A 12,500-nucleotide genomic window follows, 5' to 3' on the forward strand; every position below is an offset into this window, starting at 1 on the left:
TATGGGCAATGTGAGACTGATGAATTCGAACGTCCCACCATGACAGCAGTTTTTTTTGTTTTGTTTTCTTTTTCTTTTTCTTTTTCATATTTGACTTTATCTCTTCACGTGCGTTCTTTCATCTTGTTACGTCATTTGCCTGCCAGGGGCCGTTAAAATCGAAACGTAAAAAGACAACCTTTTAAGGAAACCTTTCAGTACACTCAAGTTAAGCTGTACTTACTTTTAACATTTTGTGTGACCTTTCATTGAAGGGTGTATTGTATTTAATGACATTTTAGGATAGTACAAGGCATTTTTCTAAACTATTAAACTTTTTTGCTTCTTTTTTTCTTTTAACTACCCTGAAACAACAATAAAGTGAAGCAGTACTTTATGGACTTGGCCGCAACTAAAAATTGTAAGACCTAAAAAAAGATTATGATAATCATATACTTTTAATTTTCGTGATTCTAACGTTCCCTTGTCATAGGAGCAGAGGGTGGACAGAGAAGCAGAAGTTCTAGTGGCTCAATAAGACTGCCGCAATTAAAAAAAAAGCTATCCCTTGGTAGTAAAGATTATCAGCCTGTACAAGACGGGGTATGACTACTTAAATTAATGCAACATAAACGTACTAGTAGCTAGCCTGAGAAAACACCCGACATTTGGCGACGCTACCATTGGTATCCCCGCCAAATGACGTCTGAGAAACGAGCGCAGAAATTCCATACTGATGACGCGTCACTACCTAGATCTGGGTAGTGCTTCTGATTGGTCATGCAGCGTGAGAAATTTGATTCAACCAATCGGAACCACTACCTAGATCTGGGTAGTGACGCGTCATCAGCATGAAATTTCTGCACTTGTTTCTCATACGTCGTTTGGCAAGGAAATCAGTGGTAGCGACCCCAAATATCGGCTGTTTTCTCAGGCCAACTAGTAGCCCACGCTCGATTTATCAAAATTGTAACATGATTCCGGCAATGTTTTCTGGTCATTCTCTCTCTCTCTCTCTCTCTCTCTCTCTCTCTCTCTCAAACTGGACGAAATGGGTCTAATCGCGATGAAGTTCCAAACAGCCCAAGTTGGCCTATTAGTAACTTTTTCGCTGCAGCCGTCGCCATCATCTTTGCTTAAGCTACCCAATCACGTTACCAGTATGTTCTGATTCCCTTCGTCTTGGTACTTGATTTTCAAAGATACTCGGTTTCACTACACATCCATTATGTTTATCTTTGTCTTACGTTCTTTATGTGGTTCGAAGATATTAGCACTTGAATGCTACACTGTTAATTTCAGGGTAAATAAAGTTTATTGATTGATTGATGTGAAATCCTTGCGTAAGTACATAAAGTATACCTAACAGTTACTGAATCAGATTTTTTTTGTTTGTTTGTTCTTTTTTCTTTCTTGTTTTCTTGTTTGTTTGTTTTTTTTTTCGTGCTCTTTCTGTTTTTTTTTCTTTTCTGCCTCATTTCACGTAGGATCCAGATGATTTCAAAGGTAAGGGTATTTTTTTGTTTTCAGTTCTCATTTCTCAGAGGCCAAAAACTTGTAATTTCCTGATAACAAATTTTCTCCTCTTAATAATATATTATGGTCAGTTTAACAGTGACCATCATGTTAGCCAGCGGGGCCAGGCTCTTAGATACTGTGCACGCTGCGAAAACAAGCCAAGCGAAAATGACGCGCGTGATCTGGAGAACGAGCGGACCCGCCCTCCCTATCACCAACCCCACCCTTTTTTGCATATCTTGGAGCCTGGAACAGGCTACCATCATATAGTAGTTCACAAATAGATTCCATGTTGCCGTGCGTCTGTTCAGTAATAGGTCACAGATGACGTCAAAATGTCGTAAAAACAAAGAAGTGGCACACGAGACGCAGGCGAGTGTGTCACTGTTGTTTTTACCACATTTTGACGTCTTCTGTGATCTATTACTGAACAGACCCACGGCAACATGGAATCTATTTGTTTTATACAATGATCAGAAAAGAAAAACACCGATACACATACCTGCCTCGAACCGCTTCACCTTTTGAGGATTTGTGCTAGTTTAGGCATTTTTTAAGTCCCAAACCCAACTTTTCATCTTAGCTTCTTCCTTATCTTACTTGTGTACAGTTTCTTCGAAAAGTTTTTCACCTTCTTTTCTTGCTTAAAGAAGAATAATAGCGAAAACATTTTGCAAAACAGCGAGTCTCTCGTAGCGAAGACACACGATGGCAACTGTTGTGAAGATTTCTTGTAATTTAGGCATTGTCAAGTAGTCAATAGCTTTTTTGGTCTTCGTTTCTCCATTTTTCTTCTTTGTAAATAGCTCCTGCTAAACTTTTTCCGAAGCTTTCACTTGCCTCAATCCGAAATAATCTCACAAACATTTTCAAAACCGCGTGCCATGTTGAACAAAACAAAGAAAATAAGTTTCCCGTGACGTCATCCATGTATCTGTACTCTAATAGATCATGGGCAACGGCCAATCACAGCGCGCGTAGCATTCACATCATTAAATAAAGTGTATTAGAGCATAGTTACTTGACTTCATCGTCAAATCTATACGCCCTATAATTCTTGGTTCCAGGCCTCGTACCAACTGACCACAAAGCTTACAAATATAATCTAATCGAATGTATGGCCCCCCCTGTGTCTTTGGTGTGCCAAACACAAGGGACAAAGCAAACCACCCATGGGGTCTTTCACTGTTCTCATTCACTTTAGGAAGGATTCATAACTCATTATTTCTTTGTTGTAAACTGCGTCGCAAGCAGTCTGGCAAAGTTCTCAACACAATGTTGACTTCTCTCTTGGTAGTGATTTATATATTCCCTGAAAGCCGTTAGGGTAGCGCGGTAAAAGATATAATTATATTTAATATTCAAAACAGTGCAAGTCTTCAACCATCTAAGTATCATCTACTAGCTTAGAAGTTTACAGTGGCGGATCCAGGGGAGCCCCCCCCCCCCCTTATTTTTAGACCAAAATTTTTTTGGAGACCGCCCCCCTCCCCCCCCCCCTTATCTAAGGGTTTTTATTGGCCGGGCCCCTCCCTTTTCTCAGGGTCTGTATACGGCATTGCTTTTTGTACCGCAAATATGCTGAACTTGTCCGCCTGTCTTATAATACGTATTCTTGTGAACTACAAATGTGTAGTTAGACGAGGTCCGAAGAATCATGCAAATAAAATGTTTCTTCTTAAGTAGATTCACTGACAATCATGCAACAGCCAACAGACCAGAAAGGCAAAGAGGGCACAAAAGTTGTGTTTAGGTGCGAAGCAAGAGGAAAGAACAAAGTAACTTATCAGTGGCTCAAAGATGGTTTAAAGCTACAAGGACAAACAAATTCAAGCCTTGTTTTTGACTCAGTTAAGCCACGTGACTTTGGATGCTATTGTTGTGAAGTTAGGTGTTCGGATGGCCAGAACAAGTCTGAGCCTGTGAGGGTGCTGTCTGGCGTGGCAGAACTAGACGTTTTACCTCGTGAAGGAATGAGTAAGTATCACGCATGCGTCGGCTCTCCGTAATTAGCTCTTTGTCGTGATTGCATCCACAGAACTTTTACCCTGAAACGAGGCTTGAGGGCCAATTATTATGAAGACAAAAAAAATCACTAAATATGCCACCATTTTAAAATAGGTTGCATTTTTAGAAATGAAAGAACCCGAAAAGTGGTGGTGGGGGAGAAAAAGAAAAGAAACCATTGTTTAAACTTTAACTTGAGTATACACACACAACGTCAGAGCTTTAAGAGCTTTCACCCCTGAATGTATTAATCAATTATCTTTTGCGTCCAATTAAAGCACACCCCTGCTTTGTCCTTTGTAAAGGCCTCATTTTTTTTTCTCTCCTCGCCAGGGGCTAGTTATATTCGGGTAACCGGGATCGACCCAATTCATGGAAAGTGCCTCGTTGCATCGATCCTCTGACTTCAGATAACAGGAGCCTCCTGCAGCTAACCTAGCCCGCGTAGCAAGCGTTTCTGCGTCGTTTCGGAGCAAAGATAGACCAAGGAACCGGCCGAAGAACGGGATTTTCGGTTTGGTCGCGCGAAAAATGGAACGTGAGCCAAAAAATGAAAGAGGTGGTAGGGGAAGAAGGGAAAACTTTCCTTTTTTTCATTTCTTCTCTACCCTCTCCCCGCTCGTTTACTCGGTCCAATATTCGTGCGGTCCCTTAGACAATCCACAAACTGCTCTCCTAATTTTTTTTTTCTTTTTTTGTGCTTTTAGGATTCAGGTATTTAACTGAAGTATTTCGAGATAATCTGGAGATTCAAGAGAGTGTTGAAAAACTGCTTCAGAAGACAGTTCCCGACGCAGGGGGGTGGAAGAAACTTGCTCACAAGTATAAAATGACAGAGGAGACAATAGGATTTTTAGATGGAAATCACGAAGGAGGGAAAGGTGTAATCGACTATCTTAAGTCCACTTACCCAGAGTTAACTGGGTATGATTTCTGTAAAGATCTCAAGGATATCGGGCGAAATGATATCATCAAAACATTGTCAGACCAGTTAGTTTCAGTTGCGAATTAGCTTAGAATTGCAACTGTTGGACTGAACTGCTTCTTTCTTTCTTCTTGTTACAGCAAGGAACCCAAAAGTGTGACCGCTTTTGATTTATTGATACATTCTTTCGTGCAGATTTAATCCAATCAGAAGCCAGCTGGAAACTGTTCTCGACTTCTGATTGGTTTATGTCTGCATGAAAGAATGTGAGTTTATTAGAGGAGATCACACTCCTTGCTGTAACCCTCTAAAGTCCCAAGAGTGGCCAACATCAGTTTTCTCCCAACGATATCACTACACCATCAAAAGAAAAGGTTATGGGAATTAATATAATGATCACTAAAGAGGGAAAATGCTTTCATCCTTTATCAAATAATCCCAAATAATTCTTTAAGGAAATGTCTGGAGATTGTGTGTGTAAATATTGGGACTTTAGGGGTAAAGAGAATCAAGGCTACAAAACGGACTGGTGAAGTTAGGTTTTTTCTATCATAATCAACCCCAAGTTAAAACTGATAGAGCATAGCAGTAAATAGAATAAACGATATTTTTACAGTTAGAGCAATACTTTCCATCTAAACTATCGTCCCAGACGTAGATGATCGAGATGTTCGGCGCGACTCACCGATTCTTAAAATTTTGTAAACGAGGTGGTTGCACTAATATAGTTATCGTAGGCAGGTACGTTTTTAAAGTTGTTACAAAACTCAAGCATTTTTTTCATTATTTTTATATATTTTTTATAACTCTTTAAGCACTTCGGTTAGACTTCTAACCCGCTCTTTGTCGATCTGTAAAGATCTGACGTTAGTGTATCTCATTAAACATCGGATTCGAAGAAGGATCCGTAAGTTAAATTAATATCAATTTATCTTTTAAAACTAGAGATGCTTCTCGTAACGTAAATAGTAACGCAACGTGCGATTTTCCACACTGCTACCCAACGTCCGATAAAACGCTTCACGTGGTTGATTGTAAGCTTTGTACAGTCATGTATACATCGGCGTGTTTACGTTTCACTCTTATTTGGACCAAGAGTTGATACTCGAGGGATTCAAGATAACTGGTTTTCGAACATTTAGTCAAACCACATTTGGTCAAACCATTTATTGTAATAGTGAAGATTATTTACTTTACTGATCCGAGAATTTTCTTTGTTTGTTTGTTTGTTTGTTTGGCGTTCAAATCTTGAGGGTCTGGGAAAGTCGGAAATTCAGAAAAACTCTTGGAAGGTACGAACTGTTGGTGAGTATATGGGCGCGGCTCCGAAGGTTTCTTGGTTACAGCCCTCACATCATCTAACCGCAAAATTAAAATGGCTGCCAATTCACAAGAAACAGATTTCACACATCGATTTAACTATCGATATATTGTCATCAAATCTTTCCTTACGGACACCTCTCTATTAAGGACAGTTCTTCTGGTCGTATTATATGCCATTCTTTCAAATATCAACTTGTTTAACTAAACACTTTTTTAAGGAATCTGAATATTAGAGCTTGTGTGAATTACTGCTATTTTGTTAAAGTACTACCATTTAGTCTCATTTCAAAAGTTGAACTACTTTCCTGCACTTCCCCTCCCCCCGGGGCGTTGAGTGCACTATTGACTCCCGATTCAATTATGTCACCTTTGTTTCTACTCCCGTGTGTTAACCCACTTATAGAAGTTTGACCCGTGTGTATTTGCGGGGAGGGGGAAGAGGGGGGGGGGGATTGCAAGAACTCGTGGAATGTGAACTTGTCAGCGATAAAAATCTGCAATTTACCTCCTCCCAAGCGATACAAGGAGTATCTCCGTCTATTCTCTATGTATCTTCCTTCCCCCTTCCCTTGGAGTCCGAGGGGGGTTGGATTCCTATCATGTCCACCACGTTAGGGTGATTGCCAATGAGCCTATTGCTTGCTGTTAGCTATGCCAAAAAGTTTGGAATTCCAAACAATAGAAAATAATTAAAAATATACTTTGTTTCACCAGCTTCAAAAATTAAAATCACCGCTCATAGAAACTTACAAATAGTTTCACATAAGACTAAGCCCTTCTAATTTATGTTTTCCGAGTCTAGTTTCAGAGTTCAGTTTTTAGGGAACCTAAAAAAAGAATTAGTTCTTTTAATGTACGGCTATCGCCATCCTTTGTGAGAGAACATCCACGAGATCCAGCCGCCTGAGACCTGCTTCTTTGAACGTCTTGCAGACATAGTAAACGATCAGATTAGGTGCCAGAGATGTCAGCTTTTCAAGCATGGCTCTTGCGGGATTTTCTCTTTCTCCAAAGAGGAGATTTCCGTTTCCCTCATAGCATATCTCCTTGCTATCTGTTTCCAGGTGGGTAGCCTAGGGAGGCTTTTTTTGCTTAGCAAGTCAATTACTGCTTGTTTAGTGTCAGCATCGAGTTCGTGTAATCCTTTGAATCCTAATGAAGCGCCGGGAAATGAGGTTAATAGCAGATTAAATTAAGAAATAATAATCAGTTAAACAAAATGCATTTTCTTAAAGACACGGCGAGACAAGGGGGGTGCGGGGGTTAGGGTTAGGGTTAGGGTTAGGAGACCTCTTCTGGTCTCCAAAAAACAAATTTTCGGCCCTTCGGGCCACGGTTTGGTCTAAAAATAAAGGGTGGGGGGCTAGCCCCCCGGGGCCCTTCCCTGGATCCGCCACTGACCGTACTTACTCATATGGGGAGATGGAAAAACATCTGCGGGTTCCGAAGTCAATGATCTGCTCTTATCCCACACACGACAAAAATAGCGGCCAAAGTCGTGCATGCGTACCGGCTCCAACACCAGGTCCGAACGATTTGCCCCAGGGATTTCGATATCATCTTTAATCCAGTGGTATGAGACATCAGGTAAGCTTCGCGTCCTGCAACTTAACACCAACTTCCTTCCTTCCTGAACGGCTTGGGATCGAGGCATCTGGATAATCTCTAAGGCTGCGATGCAAAAAATGAGAATGACAATGACAATGGTACATGGTAATGATGATAATGATGATACTGACCAGATCAAATGCACCAAATAATTCAAAGATTCATTAACTGTAAGTTCCGTCCATTATCCCTTACTCAGTTACACGCCCCCAGTGAAACGTTAGTTTCAGAACGCGATTTGAAATCGTTATAAATTATCTGCACGAATATTCAGTTCTCATTTTTCGTATTCGATCGCTTGGGACATATTTATTTGAGTAGCAGGTAAAATACAATACTCATTTTTTCAAAGTTTTTTAACTCGGACAACATTTTATCCTAGTCTCTAAAAACGTATAATTACTAAGGGTTCAATGTTTAAAAAAGCGAGGAATACAAAGTACTTCTCTACAGATAAGACTCAAGTTATAACGGAAGAGAGAAACAAAACCAAAAAAACAATTCGAAAACTTACAGTTCTCTTCGGGATCTTCTTCCGACTGGTACCCAGAGCTCAACCCTAGAGATGTACCCGAACAGGCCCTTGGACGAGGTTGATGAATGTCAATATCTAGTGTTGGTATTAATTAAACAGTAGATTAGGAAGATAAGGGAAACCGCTTAGATTTATAAAAACAACTGCGTGCGTCAGTAGTCAGTCATTCGTGTTTACCTCTTTGTTTGAGTAACTGTTGCTGTTGTCGTTGATTAATAAACTGCGGGGGATATTTTTTATTAGTTTTGCCAGCGTAGAAGTCGCCGACGCCCTGCGGCAGTGGGAAAGAACATTCGTTTGCAGGTTAGAATTCTCTTCGAGTAATTTTAGTTTTTTGACCACGATATATGAAAAATGAAAACAAACAATACAGGTATTATATTATTACTTTTTTCACCTGTTTCTAAGGCTTGAAAGCGTTCAAGTTCCTTGTCCTTCTTCTTCAGCTTCTGCTGCAACATTTAATTGTCCTTCTCCAACTCGTGGGCCTTTTCACGAAGTTCCCGGATGTCGCTTTGCAAAATTTTCATCTTCTCCTTTCCAAACCGCGTTTTATCCTTAATTTCTATTCTATCGACTTCTCCTTGCTGGGCACTCTCACTCAGTCTCCTATTTTCTTCCTGCAACTTTCCAATTGTTCCTCGAAGGCCTCTGGAAATGGCCATTTCTCGCTTTAGTGATTCCTTTACATTGTTTAGCTCTCTAGATCCATTTTGTTAATTAAGTATGACAGACTGGAAACCAAAAAAAGCAAACAAACAAACAAATTAGGAGGGTGTTATAATGATAACCCGGAACGTGCTTGTCCCATACTTAGCCTATGCAACGGCGTTTTCACAGATCAAGTTATTTTTAGCATCAGTTTAGAGCACTTTTTCCTGCGAAAATGGAAGCAACAAATGTATTACTCTGTGCAAGTGAAACGAAAGCAGCGCTCTGTAGGTTAAAGATTAAATGCCAAATGCTCTACATGTCGTGTTTTTTTTCTTTTTAAAGTTAATCATACCGGTAATATTGTTAGTTTTCGTTAGTAACTTTACCTTGGCAACATCAGTTGTATTTAGTCTTATAGAAATATTGCTTGTTAAAAAAGTGAATGTCTTGTAAATTTCGTCAACCCAAAGTAACTTATTTTGACTGTAATGTAAAAAAAAAAATACTGGTATTAAAAAACGTTCCATTTGCGCGCGCATCCAAAGTACTGGAATTACCCCCAAACTAAAGGGTTAAGGCTGATTTTCACTACCGACGGAGTCGGAGTCGTAAGCAGAGTCGTAAGAGCGCTTATGACCCACTGAAAGTCACAAATCGGAGTCGTAAGTGGAATCATAAGCGCGACGCAATCAGAGTCAGAAGAATCAGAAAGTTTCCATTTCTTCCAATTCCGCTTACGACTCCGTCGCTTAGGTTCCGCTTATGATCTAGTGAAGACCAGATTGTCGGAGTCGGAAGCAGAAGCGGAAGGATAAACCAATCACAATGCACGTTCCCACGCTTTGTGGTTAGTTTGGTTCTTTTGCTTCTTCTTCCGACTCCGACAATCTGGTTTTCACTAGATCATAAGCGTAAGGTAAGCGACGAAGTCGTATAAGAGGAATCGGATCTGTTTTCACTAGATCGATCATAAGCTCTACGCTTCTGATTACGACTCCGACTTCGACTCCGTCGCTAGTGAAAACCAACCTTTAGAATGAGACAGAAGCAGGAACTTATTACTGATCGCCTCCTGGTGGAAGTCTATTTGATGGACAGTGCCTTTTTAAGGATGTGAGACGTTCCAAGTAGTGTGATCTTCTGTAGTTCATGTATTTTGATATTACGCGGGACTTGTTGTATATATTTCTCCATTATCATCATCATCATCATCATCATCATTATCATCATCATTATCATTCCGTTATTTACTAATAAATGATAGATTGTATTGAACAATTACGACAGTAAAACTTCGTGTGGACCGATCCAGGATGGTTTATTCAACAAGTTGGAAGTACAGACTTGTTTTTGATCCTCAGTTGCATGACCTCTAAGCGTTGCCCTTGAGGTTTTCCAAATTGCATTCTATTTTTCATGGAGAACTGATACCATCGTCTTTGCGAAGTTAAATACCCCCCCCCCCCCCGCCCCTTCCAGCCCCCCTCTCAAATAAGTTCCCTGTTTCTATTAGGGCCCCCTGTTTGAAATTAATAAGTCCCCCGGGGAGCTTAATTGTAGATTTAGGGTAAGAAACTGAATACTGCGAAAAAACAAACAAACAAACAAATAAACTAGACTAGTTTCCCGTACCTGTTTCTTATTTGGATAACTTGCTGATATACTTCCTCCGCGTTTCTGAGAGTGACATCCAGCTCTGTCGTAAAGCCGATTTTTTTAAACTCTTCCTCTAACCGAAACTTAATCCTCTTCGTTTCAAAATCTTCCAAAAACACTAGAAAGCTTGTTTCTGTGCTACAAAGCAACTCAGTCAGAATAGAGTGCCCGTCTTCGATGTTCGTGACTTTAGGATCCACAACACCCAAGAATTTTCGCTCCAAAGCTCTTCTGACAGCACTTTCAGAGGGCCCCTTGCAGGCCAGATAAAATGCCCCAAGTGATAACGCATCCACGCTTACAGCTCCTGCTAGCCACACGTTATCAATCTTCAGTGATAACTTAAAAGCCCCTGCAGTAAGGGAGAGGTCCATGACTGCCTTATTGCGCACTTCAGCTGCGGCTTTGGCTATGTCTTCTGCCATTATAAACCTCCTGAGTTCTGAAGAACAACAATTACAACAACAAGAAGACAAGCAAACCAATCACTCTTTTCTTGCAAAATCAGGAATCCAGGAATTTTGGCATGTGAAATCAGGATTCCTGGGCTTTGGAATCCGGAATACAGCTCTAGGAACAAGAAATCTGGAATTGCAGCCAGCAACGACTGGAATCCAGAATCCAAGTTCTACTGGCAAAGAATCCAGAGACCAGTACTGGAATCCGGAACTGATGGAGGTCATGAAGTGGAATCCAGGATCCAACCGGTCCTGGATGCCCTTACAAGGCAGTGATAGATCCAGACCTTCAGATAAGGGAGGGACCCGGTCATTCAGACCCTGAGATAAGGGGCGGGGAGGGGGGGGACGAGGCGGTCTTAAAAATTTTTTTTCCGTCCTTCGGGCCTCTGCCATTGCAAGGGGGGAAATTATTATATATTCTGAGAGGAGTGACGTCACAAAAATTAAATAGCATTTCGGGGTAAATTTTCTCTGAGATATTAGCCCTTCTCTGTTCTGATGAATCCATACAAATCCTTCTAAATTTGACTCGGGTCATAACGTTATGACCCAAGTGAAATTTAGAAGTATATCTTAAAAACTCTTATTCGTCGGCCATTTCAACTTCAGTAAAAAAAAAAACACAAATCGCGGTAACAAGCATGATGAAACAAGCAGCATGCGTTGTTTCATCATGTTTCTTACTGCAGTTTGTGTTTTATTTTACCAAATTTAGAAGGATTTGTATGGAGTCATCTGAGCATAACTGGGCTAGTATCTCAGAAACAATTTGCCCCGAATTGCTAATTTTTGGCAAGTAGGCCTCTTGGTGGTTGTTCTTTCAGAATATCCTGACAAATCCCATAGTTTCACAAATTTAATTATTATCACGTCATCACTTTAGAACTCTATTGCCCACGCCTTATGCGAGAATAAAGCTAAATCAGTCCATTTGCTGGCCCTTAAAAAATTTGAAAGCCAGAAGGATTGGTCCAGTTTCTTGCTTATCGAAATAGCGTAGGCCTTGCTTTTGTAATTGGTGAGCGAAGGCCAATAGGGATAAAATTAAATTCATCTCAAAATCCGTTAAAACCGTTCTTTGCCGTTATTAGACCCATGTCAATTCTCAGAATAAAAAAGCAAAAGGAACCAATTTCTCCCACACTAACTTGCAGGCTGAGTATGCGTGGCTGTCCTGTGGTACAGGGCCGGGAGAGGTCCTAATTTCAATAGCGTGGCGCATAATATTCCCGAAGCCGCAGCTCACTTGTACATTCCACCTGATTCCATAGTCATGATCCTTTCATCAGATTTGTTTGTGGTAGCAATAAAACTAGTGAGCATTGTAAGTTTGAGTAGAATGTTTAGAACGATTGTGATGTACGAATGAATGAACGCAATAAAGCGAAGAAAGTGAAAGATACAGTCCTGATTGTTTATTGAACCAGCGAACGCGGAGATATTCCAAACGCAGTGGAGGATTCCGCAACTACTGGCCCTTCGAGCCGGAGTAGAGAATGTCTAAAAAGAAAGTAAGAGCGGGCCATCGTGGATTCCTCACGAAAATCATTGAAGAGGCTAACGAGCGTTTAGAGGACGGATATTCAACCGTCGGAAAGACAGAACTGCTGAAATGGAAAGCTAGTTTAGGAGAACAGCTTCAAAAGATCGAGCCGCTTGACGAGGAGATTCTGGCCGAGTTAGCGGCAGACGAGAAAGTAACAAATGAAGAAGTGGCGGACGAGATTGAATGGAGTGGCCGATTGAGGGCAGACGCGACACAAGCGTTAGCTGCCATCGAAGAACGACTGACAGAGCAACCTCCTCCACCGGCAGCTTCACAATTGGCACCTCA

General features: G+C 40.8%; 1 protein-coding gene and 2 pseudogenes across 3 annotated transcripts in view; 2 read left to right on the top strand and 1 right to left on the bottom strand.

Moving 5' to 3' along the window:
* Positions 1–5,995, top strand: part of LOC140947534 (uncharacterized) — a 39,946-nt gene extending 33,951 nt beyond the window's left edge. For 2 of the 3 annotated variants that reach the window (XM_073396667.1, XM_073396668.1), the window contains exons 11-14: positions 473–582; positions 1,467–1,485; positions 3,181–3,474; positions 4,212–5,995. In XM_073396667.1, the coding sequence (XP_073252768.1) occupies positions 473–582; positions 1,467–1,485; positions 3,181–3,474; positions 4,212–4,516 (728 nt within the window). In that variant the 3' untranslated portion in view covers positions 4,517–5,995. The remainder of the gene's footprint in view (positions 1–472; positions 583–1,466; positions 1,486–3,180; positions 3,475–4,211) is intronic. The other variant, XM_073396669.1, reaches the window with a different exon arrangement.
* Positions 5,996–6,600: 605 nt separating this feature from the next.
* On the bottom strand, positions 6,601–10,630 carry LOC140948127 (uncharacterized; annotated as a pseudogene).
* A 1,532-nt stretch (positions 10,631–12,162) lies between these two features.
* LOC140948130 (uncharacterized) overlaps positions 12,163–12,500 on the top strand; it is a 7,924-nt pseudogene continuing 7,586 nt past the window's right edge.

This window comes from Porites lutea, chromosome 9 (assembly GCF_958299795.1).
Source record: "Porites lutea chromosome 9, jaPorLute2.1, whole genome shotgun sequence".
NCBI lineage: Eukaryota > Metazoa > Cnidaria > Anthozoa > Scleractinia > Poritidae > Porites > Porites lutea.